At 31.8% G+C, this 17,783-nt stretch overlaps 1 protein-coding gene across 6 annotated transcripts; it reads left to right on the top strand.

Annotated features, from left to right (window-relative positions):
• LOC109349833 (protein BASIC PENTACYSTEINE2-like) lies at nt 4,980-13,751 on the top strand. Of its 6 annotated transcripts, XM_019590837.1 has the most exons (3): nt 4,980-4,990; nt 10,150-10,155; nt 12,430-13,751. In XM_019590837.1, exon 3 carries the CDS (start codon nt 12,435-12,437, stop codon nt 13,446-13,448), a length of 1,014 nt encoding a protein of 337 aa, XP_019446382.1. In that variant the 5' UTR covers nt 4,980-4,990; nt 10,150-10,155; nt 12,430-12,434; the 3' UTR covers nt 13,449-13,751. The 6 variants fall into 6 exon arrangements, with proteins under 6 accessions (XP_019446382.1, XP_019446380.1, XP_019446385.1 ...); XM_019590835.1 differs by lacking the exons at nt 4,980-4,990; nt 10,150-10,155 and adding an exon at nt 11,592-11,726; XM_019590840.1 differs by lacking the exons at nt 4,980-4,990; nt 10,150-10,155 and adding an exon at nt 11,594-11,726 and having other exon boundaries at nt 12,381-13,751.

Below are 17,783 nucleotides of genomic sequence, written 5' to 3'. Positions count from 1 at the left end.
CAAGTTGCTTAATTGATTGCATAGGCTCAAGTTTTTGAAGATATGAAATTTTTTTAATTGCTCAGTCGATTAACCTCTGAAATTAATTGATTAATGGCAAATCCTCTTTACTTCTCCCCTTCTGAATCTTTTCTCAAATTGAGTGATCTTAACTTAATCAATAGTTAATATGAATCCTATCATATCATTTCCATCTTCCTACAATCTTCAATTTTACCAAAATCTGAAACACTAACCTTTTTCCCTTTTAGAAACTCTGATCCCTAAACTCAAAAAATCGATTATTCAATCGATTAATCACTAGTATACCTGAAAATTATGAGTGAACCACAACTAAGGAGGGTGAAGACCACTGCTAAGCGTCCACGACGTATGGACATAGGTTCCTCTTTCGCTCAAGGAGGAAGAATGGACCATGGTGACCCATATTACTCTCCAATCCTTCAAGAAGCTCATCTAGCCAAATTCTAAGGAAGGAAACAAACATACATTCGATATGTGGATGCTGCTTGGCTAATGGAACAAGGATTTGAGTTCCCGCGTGGATTGGAAACCCAAGGTGCAAACAAATTTCTAAAATTAAAAGGTAAAATCTATCCATTGCTTGTAATGGAATTCTATAGTAATTTTAGGTATAAGGATGGGATTTATGCTTCGATGGTAATGATAAAAATGATTAATTTGGATGAGGAATTATTTTTATATGTTGGAGGATTATGCAGAGATGGATCTAATCTAGGATATTGTAACAATGAGTTATGGGACTCATTCAATGCTATTGAAATGTATAAGTCATGTTTAAGAGGGCCTTAGTTATCTGTAGAAGGAGAATTGACCAAGGGTAAATCATTGTCTGTTGAAAATCGAATTTTGCATTATCTGGTTGCGTACATTTTGGTTCAGAGAAACACCAGCCATGCTCAACCAACCATCAACGATCTCAAGCTGAAGTTTGTCATAAGGAAAGGTATTGCGGTAAATTGGCCTATTGAAATCTTAAAGATTATGAATGGAATAGCCTCCTCTTCATCAAGGTTGATTTCTTATGGGATTTTCATCTCCCGTGTTATTGATTATTACGAAATCGACACCTCGGATATGGATACAATGACTACAAATTCCCGAGAGCACCTAGTCGGTGACAACCTCATTTACAAGATGGGCATTTACAAGTTTGGTATAGTATGGAAATATCAAGAGGATCACAATTCCAATGTGAATGGAGACTCATCCAATGAAGAAATTGCTACAAATCCAAGTGAGCCAAACCCCGGATAGCCACAAGCTAAGGCAAATGTTGTGCCTCAGGAACCATCTTTTGGGCTTGCACACTTGGATGCTATAGAACAACAACTAAATGTGTGAATTGATGGACATTTTCATTCTTTGAGAGACTCTATGGCGGCTGAGCTCCAGCATCAACAAGAGAGATTAACCATGGACCTAGACCACATCATCTTCAATGTGCGTGCCACACACAGATAGTCATCACCACCAACACCACCTTAGGAATAGCCTATACAAGATTGTCTAGAGTCTAGGGTGTTGTGTATCTTTTGAGATTCTATTTTGTTGTTGGTTGTAATTTGTTTTAAACTTATTATGTACTTCATGCACTTGCTTTGAAATTTCTCGTAATTTTGTTGCTAAATTTGGTTATGTAAGAATTATTGTGTGATCTTTGACGATATCGAACATGTGTACTCTTTACTTGAATGTTTAATATATGTCCTATGTACCCAACACACCATTAACCATTATGTGCTAACTTTTCCAATTACACAAACCTGGACATATCTCGTAATTCATTTCTGCCATAATCTGGTTTTATTATGTATAATCGATTAATTCCCTGCCAATAATCGATTAATGACATCAACTATGAACTTGTTTAATTCTTTTTTAAACTGCTTAATCGATTATCCTTGATTAATTAGTCGATTAAGACCAATATATTTTTTGAAAATATTTCATTGCTTTTGGCTATTATTATCATATAATATCATAGCTTTTTTATCATGCCAAAAGGGAGAGAAAGTGTTGTTTGAGTTGTTTTGCAGTTGCATTGAGCATCCACATTTAATATTGAAGTTCTACCCTTGTATCACCTCTTACATGGATTGAGGGGAGAACAAAGTGAGGGAGAGCGGGGCATTCTGACTCAACCTTTAAAATACATGATGTTCAACATCAAGCCAATCAAACAAGAATTGTTTAGAGTGTGTCATCATAAAAAAAGGGAGATTAAAATGGAAAATAGTCAAAGGATGCCGTCATGATTGACCTACTTAGATTTGATGAAGACAAGGAGTTAAATGGAAGCTTGAAAATGTCGACATCACAACAAACAACATGTCAAAGACTCAAGGACAACATCGTAGACTTAGGATTATTTTATTATTCTAGAAGTCCTAAGATGGTTGCCTAGATTTGAGTCTAGGTTAGGTAAATCTTAGATGGAAGTCTCACAAGAGTTTAAAATTAAATTCATATAGGTTGAGACATTACATCTAAATATATATGATAAGTAAGAATCATGAATTTGCATTAGGCCTACATGGCTTTTGTGCATAAGAAGAATCATTTATTACAAAATCTGTGTTGCATATTCTTTCATCATATAGAATGTTTACCATACATTAAGGAAAACCATTTTCATATATATTAATCGATTAACATGATTGATAATCAATTATATCTTTTTGAAATTTGTTAATCGATTAAGGATTGGTGTAATCGATTAAAAGGAGTTATAGTGGCTAACTTCCTAGGATTTATGGCTTATTAATCGATTAAAGGTATTGATAATCGATTAAGCCATAACAGGAAAAAAAACTATTTTTCATAAGCATGTTAATCGATTAACTAGGTAAATAATTGATTAACATCATTATAATCAGTTTCATATAAAAGTTGTTTTTTCAACTAATGTGTATCATCATTCATTACTTTCAAATATTACATTGACAGAAAGAAACCCAAGATTCTCATAATAGAATTTTCGAACCATCTTGCTTATATTTGAGTGAAATCTTGCATAGTTTTTAAGAGAGAAAAGAGACTCGTAAGAAAGATGCACTTTTATATTGTGCTACCATTTTCATTCATTTGAAAAACCCTAGATAAACTTCATATTTAGTTTTAAGCTTCTTGCGAGAATTCTGTAGAGGTTTGTAGAGCCGAGATTTGAGTTGTTATCCACACATTAAGTGTGCACCAATAACTTGGCTTATATTGTGAAATACAAGGATTAATTCTCATGATGTGTTAGTATCATCATAGAAGATAATTGTGTGTCTTCACGGAACAGTAAGTCTTGGATTGAGCAAAACTTCTGCTGGGGCCAGAATCGCGAACGGTGAGGTATCCTAGTAGGCGAGTAGTGTGGTCAAACCGAGTGTGTAGGCTCATCGGGTTCAAGAAGGGAGTTCTTGCTAGGTGTATTGAAAGAGTGGTTGTAATCAAACATTTGTTTCCAATAGTGAAAATAAATATTCCAAGATCAGAAGAGGAGACTTGGATGTAGTTTGAAAGTGGACCCGCAAACGAACCAGGATAAAAATGCCTGAGCACTTTCTCTTTCCCTATCTCTTTGACATTTCAGTCTTTGTTGAGTTTCTATGAAGCGATTCGATAGAAAGATCCAAGTAAAGGATTTAATTGATAATCATGCCATGAGAGTAAGTATGACTTCAATTGAGTACATGTTTCAGAGCTCAAAAAGAGATGACACATATCAAAAAGCAATTCACTCTCACAACTTAAAGATCATGAAAAGGAGCAAAACAAGGATTTGCGAGTGTAAAGACGGTAACCATTATCTTGGGAACTCTTCCTAAATTTGATTTCAATCCTTTTTAAAAATTTATAATTATTCTTGTTAATTTTTCAATTGTTCTAAATTCAATTTTATTTCTTATTTGAGTTAAGTATAAATTAATTGTTATAATTAAAGGAATTTTCCAATCCTCGTGGGATCGATATTTTATTACTTGGCAACATGATTGTGCACTTGCGATTTTCCCTATCAGTGAAATATCAATCCTAGGATCTTGGATCATATTGATTCTCATACATAATATAAAACAAGGATACAAAGTCATACATGAATCCATGTTCTCAGATCTGTTCCATTCTTATGCCTTTTGAGAGAGTTTTGGTATGATGACCTTCCTCTCCCAATGCTGAATTCATTTGGAGACCATCATTTTCTTTGTGATGGGAACATGTGAAAACTATTTGTGATTTGGTGCCTTGTGGACCATAATCATTCCTTATGTGTTAACTAATAGGGTTCCCATTATCCCATATAGGCCAACAGTTTGGGTATCCACTCATTAAGCTTATATCCGTTATCGGTGTTAAAAGTCCTATGGGTTGTCAGAAATTAGATCACTTGTTATGTAACCCCAAAATAAATAGTCGATATAATTGTATTAAATATATGATGTCCATCTTAATTATAAATTATGAATTTCTAACAATATCTCACTTGATCTTCATATTTTTCCTAAAACAATTATATTACATATTTTTTAGGTGCGCATCTGTATGCTATTTATATTTAGACTTCTTCTTAATATCATCTAGTCCATCTCATATATCAATTATGGAACCACTGTGACCTTCATCACATTCCATCGTGACTCGACCATGATGATCACCATATTAATATTCTTAATGGCATAGAACAAATATTGATGAGTAACATAAAAAATTTATGCAATATGATCTCAAACATGTAAATTTCCAACTGGCATTTCTTTATTCTTTAGTGACATCAATCCAAAGTCTTTAATTGCAACAAAATAGTTACGATACACAAGTTCAAAATAGAATAATAAATCATCAACTTTATTATGCATAAAACTATATATAACATCCAAAGTAAATCATAAAACATATATACTCCCAATTAACTAAGGTATCTTAAGGAACAACACCTATATGAGCAACATGCTCATGAAAGACTTTAGGTACCAAACCCTTAGTCAGTGGATCAGCTAGCATAAAATTTGTCCCTATATGTCCTATGGAAATTTGCCCATTTTGAACACTTTCTTTAACAACCATAAACTTGATGTCAATAAATTTTGACTGTGCAGAACTCCTATTATTGTAGGGGTAAATAATCACGGACTTGTTGTCACAATAAATTCTCAATGGTCTTTCAATACCATCGACCATGCATAATCCAATGAAAAAATTTCGCAACCATATGCCATGATCTGATGTTTTAAAACAAGCCATGAACTTTGCATCCATGGTTGAAGGAGTTGTGAGCGTCTATTTAGTAGTCTTCCAAGAGATAGCACCTCGAGCCAATATAAAAAACATATACAGAGGTGGGGTATATGTTATCTTGACATCCAGCAAAAGTGGAGTCAAAGTACCCAATGATCTCTAAACTCTCATACCTCCGATAAGTGATCATGTACTCTTTTGTTTACTTCAAGTAATGTACAACATGTTTGATTGCCTTCTAGTGATGCATTCCAGGATTACTCAAATAACTTCTCAAAACTCTCACGACAAACGTTATATTGGGATATGTGCAAACTTGAGCATACATTAGACTTCCTACTACACATGCATAAGGAATCTTTTACGTCTCGTATCATTCAAGGACATTTTTGGGGCATCATTCGAGACTAAACTTGTCTCTCTTAGCTATAGGGGTATCCCCTCGTTTACTGTCTTTCATGCCAAATCTACCTAGGACTTTATCAATATAGCTTTCTATAGCAATATTAGGATACCTTGAGAGCAATCTCTTAGTTTCTGAACACCTAACACAAAAGAAGCTTTCCCGTGATCTTTCATTTTGAAATTCTTCGTTAGAAGTCTCTTGGTGTCATGCAATAGTCTCATATCACTACTAGCAAGCAGTATATCATCGACATATAATATGAGGAATGTAAATTTACTCCCACTGAACATGTGGTACACACAATCATCAACTTTATTGGCCTCAAAACCATACGAGGTAATAAGTTGATGAAACTTGTGATTCCATTGACGAGAAGCTTATTTAAGGCCATAGACGGATTTCTTTAATTTTCATAACATAGACTTTGAGCCAATTGTCACAAAATTTCCTGGTTGCATCATATAGATCATTTCTTTAATGTCACCATTTCCAAATGTAGTCTTAACATCCATCTGATGTAGCTCTAAATCAAAATGAGCTAATAGTGCTTATATTATTCTAAAAGAATCCTTCGAAGAAACCGGAGAGAAGGTTTCTTTATAATCAATACCTTCTTTCAGAGTGTAGCCTTTAGCAACTAGACGAGCTATATATCTATCAATATCAGCCTTCGAATTCCTCTTGGTTTTAAATGTTTATTTGCAACCAATAGGTTTTGCACCTTCAGGTAATTCGACAAGATCCCAAACGTCATTTCATGCATAGAATTCATCTCATCCTTCATGACATCAATCCACTTTTGAGAGATAGAATTTTACATGACATCAATCCTTCATCTTATCCTCTGTTAACTTGATGCCTTCCTCATGTTCTTGAATAAATACAATATAATCATCAGAAGTTGCACTTCTCCTCTCTCTAGTGGATCTCCTTAATGGCACGTCTACTTCTTAAGGTTGTTGAATTTGTTCTATATGTACTTGAGGGAGAACCTCATTGTTGTCTTGTTCTGAATATTATCAGGAATAGTATTCTGAATATTATCTTCTATTATCGAAGTTGTTCCTTGAATGGTAATAGGCACAAGAATGTGTTCACCATTAATGACAGGTTCTTCCTCAAAGACAACATTCCTTATGTTATCTTTCTTCCCAAAATCAACTTCCTCAAGAAATCTTGCATTTCCCTCTCAAAGAAAAGACGTGAAGTGGGATCATTAAATTTATAGCCCCGAGAGCGTTCAGCATAGCCAACAAAATAACAACTAACTATTCTTGAGTCCAGTTTTATTTCATGTGGCCTATAAGGTCGTGCCTCAACTGGACAACCCTAAAAGTGCAAGTGTTTTAAACTTGGTCTTTTACTAGTCCAAATCTCATACGAGGTTTTGTTAATTGTTTTACTTGGCACCCTATTAAGGATTTAAATTATGGTCTTTAAAGCTTCCCCAAAAAGACTCTAGTAAGGAAAAATGACTATTCATAATTCTCACCATATCCTTAAGAATTTGGTGTCGTCACTCAACAACATCATTCATGCTAGGTTTGTCTGTCATAGTGTATTATGGAGCAATTTCACATTCTCTGAGGAAAAGCACAAATAGCTCTTTCACAACATCCTTATTGTTCTTTGTTTTCTTATTCTGAGAGGTCATAACCAAATGAGCACTTTCAGTCTTATCTCTCTACAACCTATCTTCCTCTTGCACACAGTGAGATATAAGCGCATTGAGGGACAATTTGTCATTCTAAGAGTTATAGCTCACTTGCAATATCCCAAAGTGTGTAAGAAGCAAGATCAAAACCAAGTGCACGAGCAAGTCATCATCAGGCTCTAACTTAAGTGACTTGAGTTTTGATGTGAGATTAGACATCTCTATAATATACTCATTTATGTTCCCTTTACCTTTATAATTCATGGAGATGAGCTTAGCCAAAAGGTCACTCGTCCCCGCCTTTACATTTTTGGCACAGTATTGTTCTATTTCATCAAGGAACTTTCTTACACTTTGACCGTCAGAAATAGAGCCCTGAAACGCTTCTAGAATTGAGGGTTTCGTGAACATTAGGCACATTCAGTTTGAGCATTCTCATTTCTCAATTTTATCCACATCAAGGATTTACGGAGTAGAAATGGATTTCTCTATCTGAAGTATCAGATCTAAATCTATACAGCCGAGAATAATTTCTACGGCTTCCTTCTAAACCATAAAGTTTGTCTCATTCAACAATGGGATGCTGTTAATTTGAGTAGAAACATTTATAGCACTAATAAAAGAATAGAGAATTCAATACAACAAAGAAAAAAAAATTGCAATCATTCTTGCAATTAAACTCAGAGTCAACTTTAACCCTTAAATTCAAATGATCGTGGGGCATATCACGAGTTACCTAGCACAACATTAATATTCAGTCTTTGGACAAAATATAACTTGTAAATGTGACACTCAATGTAGTAATCAAATATTGATAATCAATCATGTCAAACAATAGGACACTTTTTGGACAGACTTACTATTCACATGGAAAGTCATATAATTATCACATATTTATTGCTACAAGTATGTTTTTAATTTGGGTCAAATAGTTATCTTCATTTGGGTCGATCACCATTTGCATGAAATGCAAACATACGATTGCCTTGATATTTCATATCAATCACTTATGGTAGGTACTCTAGTTTTTAATGGCCAAACATTAATCATAATGCATGTCAAATAATAAACTCTTCTTTGCACTGATTTATCATTCACATATACAATATTATAATTATAACATATTTACCATCACATTATAACATATTTACCATCATATTTAGTCCAAAAGATACCCTATACTCGAGTTTGATTTAACAATCCAAAATTATTTATATCTAATATATAAAAGTATCTTTTGGAAATTAAGTAATAACCTTGATAAGGGTGTCTCCTTGCAATGAAAATTTTCCTCAATCAAAATTTTAGAAAGCAAAATGCCTCAACCAACAAACTAAACTACTAATCAATCTCATTGTTCACCAAATAAAATTATCATAATTAATATGAACCCAATCACTGGACATTCCCATCCAAAGCCAACCAACAATGAATTGTTTAACTCAATCACAATTCATAAATAATACTTATATTTTAGTCAAACGAGGCACAAAATTTATGAAAATTTGCCATCACTAGGTTCAACTCAGGACGTATTTGAATAAAAACAAAGAAACAACCAATGCAACCATTCATGAGTTGTTGTACCTATTTAAACAAACAAGTTATGTAATATATAAAACAAGACATTCACATAATAGACCCATCATAAGATATCTAGCACAATATCAATTTCTAGTCTTTGGACCAATGTTATGAAACTCAAGCCGAACATCAATTATGGTATGGTCCATAACATATTATTTTGCTTTTTATTATAACTAAGGCAGTGAGAATTGCAGCTCATACACAACATTATAAATATTTTTTTTCTAGTTTAAATGGGTGAAGTAGAGAATCAATTAGTTACACTATAGGAACCTCAAATATTCTAGGGATGACAATTGGATGAGTTTAGATGGATTTGGATTCTAATGGATGGATGGAAAACTATCCATCAATCCATATAAATCCATTACATCACATTTTTAAATTATGTAATTCATCTATATTCAATGGATTCCAATCCATCCATATATTCATTTTAATGGATTGGATAGATGGATATCCAACCAATTTTTTAATTTGAAAAAACATTTTTAATAAAGCATTATTTGAAGAAAAAAATTCTTTTAAAAATTATTATTTAATAAACCATTTTTAAATAACAATCTAAAAAAACATTTTTAAAAAGTGATTTTTTTATTTTTTAAAAAAACAGTTTTTAAAAAATATATTTTTAACAAAACTTTCAACAAATGTTTTTTTGATAAACACTTTTAAAATGGTGAATTTGTAAAGTTTTTTGATAAGAGCTCTTATTGGCAAAAATCTCTGTGCAACATAATTGAGACTTCCACAAATTGTATGTAATAGTTCATCTTCTTGAAATATTTCATTTTCTTATTATATTATCACATTAGTCAATAACCAAAATGATATATTTATATTGTGCATTAAGGTGTGTGGTTCTAAGAAAATATTTTCTACCCTAAGATGTTAGGGTAAAACACTAATGGCAAAATCATTTATACTTTTTTATAAGCACTTTTTAAAATCACAATTGCAATTTTCAACTTTTGTAATGTGTGTGACATTGTGTTGTTAGACTTTTTATATTAATATTGAATTAAACAAAAAAAAATTTGTTTTTATTTTGTTGGATGGATTGGGTATCCATACAAATTGATATACCATGGATATCCACTGGATATAATGAATGAATTTGAATCCATCCATTATCAACACTATCCATTGGACTATATCCATTTAAATTCATTAGTTCTAACAGATGGATTTCGATAGATTTAATTTGGATGAATTTTAGATTATGGATAATTTTGTCACCCCTATAATATTTATTTAGTCTAAAGTTTCAAAATATCTAAACACCACTTAAAGAATAGAGCAAATAGACTTCTTCATATTTTTTGACCTTATTAGTTTTGTCTCTCAAAAATTGAAAAACTCAAAATGATCACAAAAAACTTCAAATATGAGTCAAATTAGTCGTTTTTAGCATGTTTTATAACACTTGGTAGGGACTAATTTGACCATAAAAATGACTAATTGAACCACATTTGAAATTTTGAGGATTATTTTGGGTTTTTCAAAATTTGAGGGACCAAAACGTAACGTCAAAAAACACAAGAGATTGAAATAAGTATCAACTCTAAAAGTAAAATTCAAATATTATTCATAATACTTATTTTTTATACTTATACAAACTACTTGATTTATATTTACTAGCGTGTCGACAGCTACTTCGTACCTGTCGACTCACATTCTTATTTTCTAGTATTAAATATTTAATTTTTATATATTTCATTTTAAAGAATTATATTACTATTTTATTGAGTATATAGAATATTATAATTTATGAAATAGAAATATATGATAATGAATTGTGAACATTAAAAATTGCATTGGTGATTTGATATTTTTTGTATATGTAACTTACTCTAACTTCCATTAATATTTCTTTTATTATGTGAGAAAACATTATAATAATAGTTAATTAGAAGGGTAAGATATGCAAAAGAAAATTATACCATATTTAGGTAGTTATAAGATGTTTTGACTTTATATATAGTATATATAAATGATATATGAATTAACAAATGTATAAGTTTATACATTGTCATTTCATCATCCACTATTTATGTTTAATCATTATTAACTCTTCAAAAAATAATATAAATTGATAATAAATAATATATTGAATGTGTGTAAATTTTTAAACTAAAAAGATAGATATTACAGTTTTTATATGTTAGTTGGAAAGGTGCGTCTAACCGAAGCCAAGGTAAAGGTAAATGTAAGGAGTATGAATGTAATCAGCATCTAATTTACTAGTAAGAAACACACAAAAATTGAATCGGTTGACTCACCCTAAACATCCCATGACTAAACCAATATGGTGGCACTGGTACATTCCAATATTCTATTTGTGGGCCACATTCCGTTTTTTGAACGTCTTTCTATTTATGAGCCCACAACTTCCAAAATCGAAAAGGTAATATCCTATGAATTTTGTACAATGTATTATTTCGAATGATCCAAATATTTATATTAAAATATGCTCATACATTAATATTATATTTGAGTGTAATATCCATATATTATTTAGATTTATACACTCTTATTACATTATTTATGATTTACATATATTACATTTTTGTTAAGTAAATAATAATTAAATATTAATAATAAATAATGCAATAACAATATATAAATTATTCTTTGCTACTAAATAAATCATTTTTTTCTAAATATTATGTTTGAGTGTAATCTCACATTTACTTTATATTGCTACCTCATTTCTCTCTCTCCTCTCTCTCCTCTCTCTTTCCCTTTCTTTCTCTCTCTTTTTCTGATTTCTGTCTCTCTCATCTTTCTCTCTCCAAAAGACCCAAACCCTAAAGAGCCGTATCCACCCACCAAGTAAGTTTTCTCTCTCCTATCTCATCCTCTCTCTCTCTCTCTCCTTTATCTCTTTCTCTCTTTTTTCTCTCTCTCACCCTTTTAAAAATTTGAATAGATGGGGGTCCTTCTGATACCGTTGAACCTTTCTCATATGCATTTATATAAATATTTGTTAATTGTATTTTTTTTAATTAATACCATTATAAGCTAGATCTCACATTAAAGTTCTCAAATTTTTTCAAACCCTAATTGGTATTTTGGGATCTACGGTTACACGCCATGTTACCCTTTTGTGTATGTTCTGTTTGGTTCCCAATAAAATGTAGGAACCACAATGACACTCAGATTGCAGGTTTTCTGGTTTTTCGTGATTTGTTCGAGAAAGTTCAATTTTTTTTGTAGCTCAGAAATGGTAAATCTAGATTTGTTTGAGCCTGATTTGATAATATCTGAAATTTTGATATTTATTGTTTATTTTATCACATTTTCTCAATCAAATTGCATGTTGTTTACTGTTTCATCTGGTTGTGTAGATCTATTTGACTCATCAATCTATAATTATTTTGTGGTTATTAGACTTGGTTTAATATATTTGTGTCTGATTCAGTTGATGTATTTTTACTTCTTCTTGAATGTGTTTCCTTGTAATGATGGTTAAGATTTAAATGACAGAAAATGGCAAAATTTGAAACTACATGACCTCTTGTTTCATGTTATGTAGTTCTCATGGATGATGATGTTCTGAACATGTCCAATTGGGGTTATTATGAACCCTTCAAAGGTGGGCATCTTGGTCTGCAGCTCATGCCTGGCATGACAGATCGGGGAACGAAACCATTTTTGCCTGGCCGTGATCCATCTATGCTTGTTGGTGGAAATGATCATGACTCAAAACCATATTTATCTGGCCGTGATCCATCTTTTTTTATTGGTGTGAATGATCGTGACTCAAAACCATTTTTGTCTGGTCGTGATCCATCTATGTTTGTTGGTGCGAATGATCGTGACATGAAACCATTTTTGCCTGGTCGTGAGCCATCTATGTTTATTGGTGCGAATGGAATCATGCATCAAAGAGATTGCATTGTTTCAGAGGCACCAATGCTGATGAACTATGCCAGGGATGGTTGGATAAGCCAGAGGGATATGTTTTTTAATATGCCCTCTGTCGCTCCTAATTATGCTATTCTTCCAGAAACATCAGCACCTACTTCCTTGCGAACTGTACAGCTACCTGATACTTCAAGAGATGAGAAGGTGGATAGCATTGAAGACTCAGTTGTTAAAAAAGGTGGCCAATCAAAGAAAAGGCAAAGTAGGGGTGATTTAACGACTCCAAAGACCAAGAAACCTAGGAAGCCAAAGGATAACAGCAATGCTTCAGTGCAACGTGCGAATCCAGTTAAGAAGACTATGGAGCTTGTCATAAATGGAATTGACATGGATATTTCTGGCCTTCCCATTCCTGTTTGTTCATGCACTGGTACTCCTCAGCAATGTTATCGCTGGGGCTGTGGAGGTTGGCAATCAGCTTGTTGTACCACAAATGTGTCAATATATCCTTTGCCAATGAGCGTAAAAAGGCGTGGTGCAAGGATAGCTGGGCGGAAGATGAGCCAAGGCGCTTTTAAAAAGGTTTTAGAGAAACTGGCAGCTGAAGGTTATAATTTTGCAAACCCAATTAATCTGAGGACTCATTGGGCTAGACATGGAACCAACAAGTTTGTCACTATCAGGTAGATAGGTACTGCTGAGACTAAGGACATTTGCTCTGTTTCACGTGTATATCCACCTGTTGTGGGTCTTTCACACAGATATTGAGTTATTTGTTATCCGAGAATTGTCTGTTGTGGTACTTCTGCTTTAAATTTGGACATTCTGATTCCTTTTCCCTTTTCAGCCCTCACGTGATAATGGGATGCTTTATGTCGTTTGACATCAACATTCATGTAGATGAGTTATTACTAGATAGACTATTTTTGGATAATGCTCATTCACATTTAATTTATTTTGTCAAGATTTTGCAATGCTATGATCTTTATTTTACCTGTGTTTCTATTAATAGAGTAGGTTATCTTCTTGCCATTCCTTTGGCTTTAAGGCTCATCAATTATATGCTGATTATTTCCTTTCTTTGATTTAAGTCATTTAACCCTTCCGTTTTTTAGTTGTATAGGTTTGATAACAGTGCTATAAGTGGATGCTGCTTAACATGTGGTTCATTAGTTGTATACTGTCTTTCAGTTGGAGTTTTAGCAGACCATGGGTTAAGTTCAGATTTCCTTTTTCGGGTCCTTGACGTATGAGGCTGTACGCTATGGGGTAAGGTAAGAACCTATACATTTTCTATAATCTCATCCCATATGACATCAATGAGATCCAAAACTAGTTATAGCATTGATAACTAAGTATGCCCTATCATTTATGCTGTTAACCATCGTTTGCGTAAATGCTGATCTTTTGTAGCTTTTTGCCAAAACAATGGTTTTGGGGTTGCAAATTGTTTCAAACATACTATCTTTGTGTATCTGCATGGTTGTATATCACATTATACATTTGTCTTAGCTATTCCTTATGAATTAATTAGAGTCAAAGATGTTCTCTCATCCAGTTGAGCTATATTATATTTCATAGGAAAACTTTATATTTTCAAGAATTTCCCCATAACAATTGGGAAGCAATCATCTCCATGATGGATTGATTTTATTTTATGATAGCACAAGGAATTGAAGTAATGAATCGGAAGGTTGACATGATTAGATCTATTCATCTTTTACCCTGTTAATAGAATGTCATTACTCCCCTATTTGTGGGAGAGCAAATATACTCTCATTGTCAGAGAGCATATCTGTTGTCCCAAAAAGTATATCATTTCATGTTGTTTTAGTTATAGTTAGAACATGATGTGCAACAATTTGTGTTTTGAAGGAGATAGCTGCATTACTCTAAAGAGGGATAATTTTTCGTCTAAAGGGCGGTGAATATCCTGACAAGAAAAAAAGAACCCAGTTAGTATCAATGAATTGATTCGTATTCAGGTTTTTTCTCATATGTTAAAAAACTTGCTTTAGCAATTTTTTGGTGAGATACTTCTAAGACACCTGATAGGGTTAAAATGTTATAGTTGGGCTTCTCTAAAGTGCACTTTGTTGGAGACTCAAGTGAATAAATATGATACAACGATTTTAATGATTCATCATTTTCAATGATTTAAATTAATATATTTTAAAGTTAAATTTGAAATGTAATGAATATCGTTAAAAATTAATCTAGATAGTGTTGGGTGTGCAGATTTGTCAAAATGGTTACCAGTACAGGTTCAGGTTAAATTGCACTGAACTAAATTCCTGGTATAACTTGTGTATATTAAATTGCAACCTAAACTTGTACTAAGTGGATTATGATGGGTCATCCTATGTAATATCAAAAATTATTATTTAAGTTTTAACCTATTTAATATATTTTAAAAGAATATATATATCACTTGATATTATTGTGTAACTTTTCTTAACACAATTATTAAGTCCTATTCAATTATAAAAATCTAGATTGTGTTGGGTGTGTAGAGCAATCGAAACAAGCTACTTGGACAGCTCAAGGCTAAATTGAAAATGGCTAAAAAAAAATTATGGTATAATTTATGTATATCAAATTGTAGTCTAAACCCACATTAAGCGAGTTAATGGTTGTGGCTGTAGACCAACTCATAGTACTAAAAAATAGTTATTTAAAATTTAATATATTTAATCTATTTTTAAAATATATATCATTCGATATTAATGTGCAACTTTTTAACACATTTGTCAAGTCTAATTCAACCAAACTCAAATATTTAATACCTTATATTTAACTGAAGATGTGATGTAAAATCCAATTATATGATTTTAATATAAATTATTTGTTAAATCTTTTATTCACGTTGTGCTCTAATTTTTTAACATGATATAATTTGTGACTTCATTTTAGTATATAAACCTTTCGGCATTATCAAAAATAATATCACGTTAATTTATAGTAATGGTAGTATAGACATGAGTTTAGAAGAATTTCTATCTGTCAAAGTATAATCATTATCATAATATATGATCATCATTTTTTACTTTCTATAGAAGATCCTTCGTATGTTCATTATGAACGGATATGAGTTGAATTTGGTTGTGTAGAGTTCTTTGTAGTAAACAATTATATTGTATTTTAGTTTTGTTGTAAAAGTTAATAATTTTTATTATATTTTTGTTGTAAAAATTAAATCTAATTAAATACACAATTCAAAAATAAAAAGTTGAGTCTATATGGTATAATGTTTCTTCTCATTTAATTGGACAAACCATTTTGTTCTCGTGCTTAAAAAGATGTTTTGCAAAATATGATGAATTATGTCATTTTTCACTTTATAACATTATTGGAATTTATAAATATTTATATTATAAATATTACTCTATCTTTTTGTTCAAAGTTCATAAAACTAATATTTATTATCTATTTTTATACTAGTTTATAGTACCATTATGTTGTAGAATAATCTTCACCTACAATTTATTATCACTCCAAATGTCCAAAAAAGAGGAGGAAAAGAAAAAACGGTTAGCTCGGGGTGCTTGGGTAAGCCTAACCCAAACTCGGTTTTGATATAGTCCGGATTCAATAAAATATACTTAATATAGTACTCAAGCCTTATGAATATTCGGGTTTTGGTTGGCCTTCTTGACTAAGCCCACCCATTTTAAGAGGTTTATGGGTGTGCAAGTAGGGACGGCAAAAAACCCCGACCAGTGGGTGCCAATGGAAATACCCGCAACGGGTACCCACAATAATAGCTTATAGGAGGGAGCGGGTTTTGTGATACCCGCTCTGTGGGTACCCGCAAATTTATATATTTAGTTTTTAGTTAAATTTTTATATATATTTCTTATTATTTTAAGATTATATATCATATACTTTATTATTATTTCATAATAAATGATACATATTTGACTATGATCATAAATTTATCATATAAATATCATATTATTCATGTAATAATTATTTTACATATTAATTATTACAAATTATATAAATATATAATTAAAATTAAAAATTCGTTGGGTACCCGCAAACATCCACTACCCGCATGGGTACCCACAAATATTGTGGGCTTGGGCACGAGAAAACACTACCCACGTCCGCTCGCGCCCGTTGCCATCCCTAGTGCAAGACGTGAAGCTCATAATGACAGTTCTGTCTTAGAAATTAGAGCCCATGTGTTTGTGGAATGAGTTTAGGGATGGCAACGGGATGGAACTGACACAACTAATGCTTTCCGGTACCTATACTTGCACTATTTATGGGTACCTGCATAGGTAGCGGGTATTTGCAGGTACCCAACATGCTTTTAAGTTTCAATGTATATTTATATATTTTATAATAATCAATACATACAAAATAATTATTACATGAATAATAAACTATATATAAATGTTAAATTATCATATATTTCAATCACTAAAATTCATTATAAAATAATACAAAAATAGATAATATAGAATTATAAAATAATAATAAAAATGTAATATATATAAATTATTTGTTTAAAAAATATATTTATAAATATGCGGATACCCGCTTTTACCTATAAGTTATTTTTACGGTATTTGTTACGGATACTAATGGGACGGATATTTTTTGCAATCCCTAAATGAGTTTTAGTTATATGCTTTAGGTTGTCAATCAGATCTCTTGAATTGTTTTAAATGCATACTTTTCTTGCCATGTGACATGTACTATCTTTTTTTGGATTTAAATTGTTAGCTTTTTGTAATATGTTTTTATTAATGGTATTTCTGAAGTACCAATATGCAAATGTAAGAAGTGGTTTGAATTGGGTTTATTAACTTGTTTTCAAAAATTACATTTTAAAAGTAGTTCTCCATAACAAACAATATAAAACAATTTGAAATGTTAACTCAACCAAATTTAAATTCTCATAATTAGTAATAAATAAAAGCAATGAAGAGTTTAGGGTAAGATAATAAAGACATGAGATTTATATGTTGGAGAATAACTCCATCCGAAATCTATAGATTAAACACGGAAGTC

The sequence above is a fragment of the Lupinus angustifolius genome, chromosome LG06 (assembly GCF_001865875.1).
Source record: "Lupinus angustifolius cultivar Tanjil chromosome LG06, LupAngTanjil_v1.0, whole genome shotgun sequence".
Lineage (NCBI taxonomy): Eukaryota > Viridiplantae > Streptophyta > Magnoliopsida > Fabales > Fabaceae > Lupinus > Lupinus angustifolius.
Note: the sequence above shows the minus strand (reverse complement) of the source record. Positions and strands in the feature narration are given on the sequence as shown.

Excerpts from the sequence above, each read along its gene's own strand:
- LOC109349833 (XM_019590834.1), top strand. The coding sequence starts at position 11,988 with ATGTTACCCTTTTGTGTATGTTCTGTTTGGTTCCCAATAAAAT. Across the intron at positions 12,031-12,429 it reads TGTTTGGTTCCCAATAAAAT|TTCTCATGGATGATGATGTT; the intron begins GTAGGAACCACA and ends CATGTTATGTAG.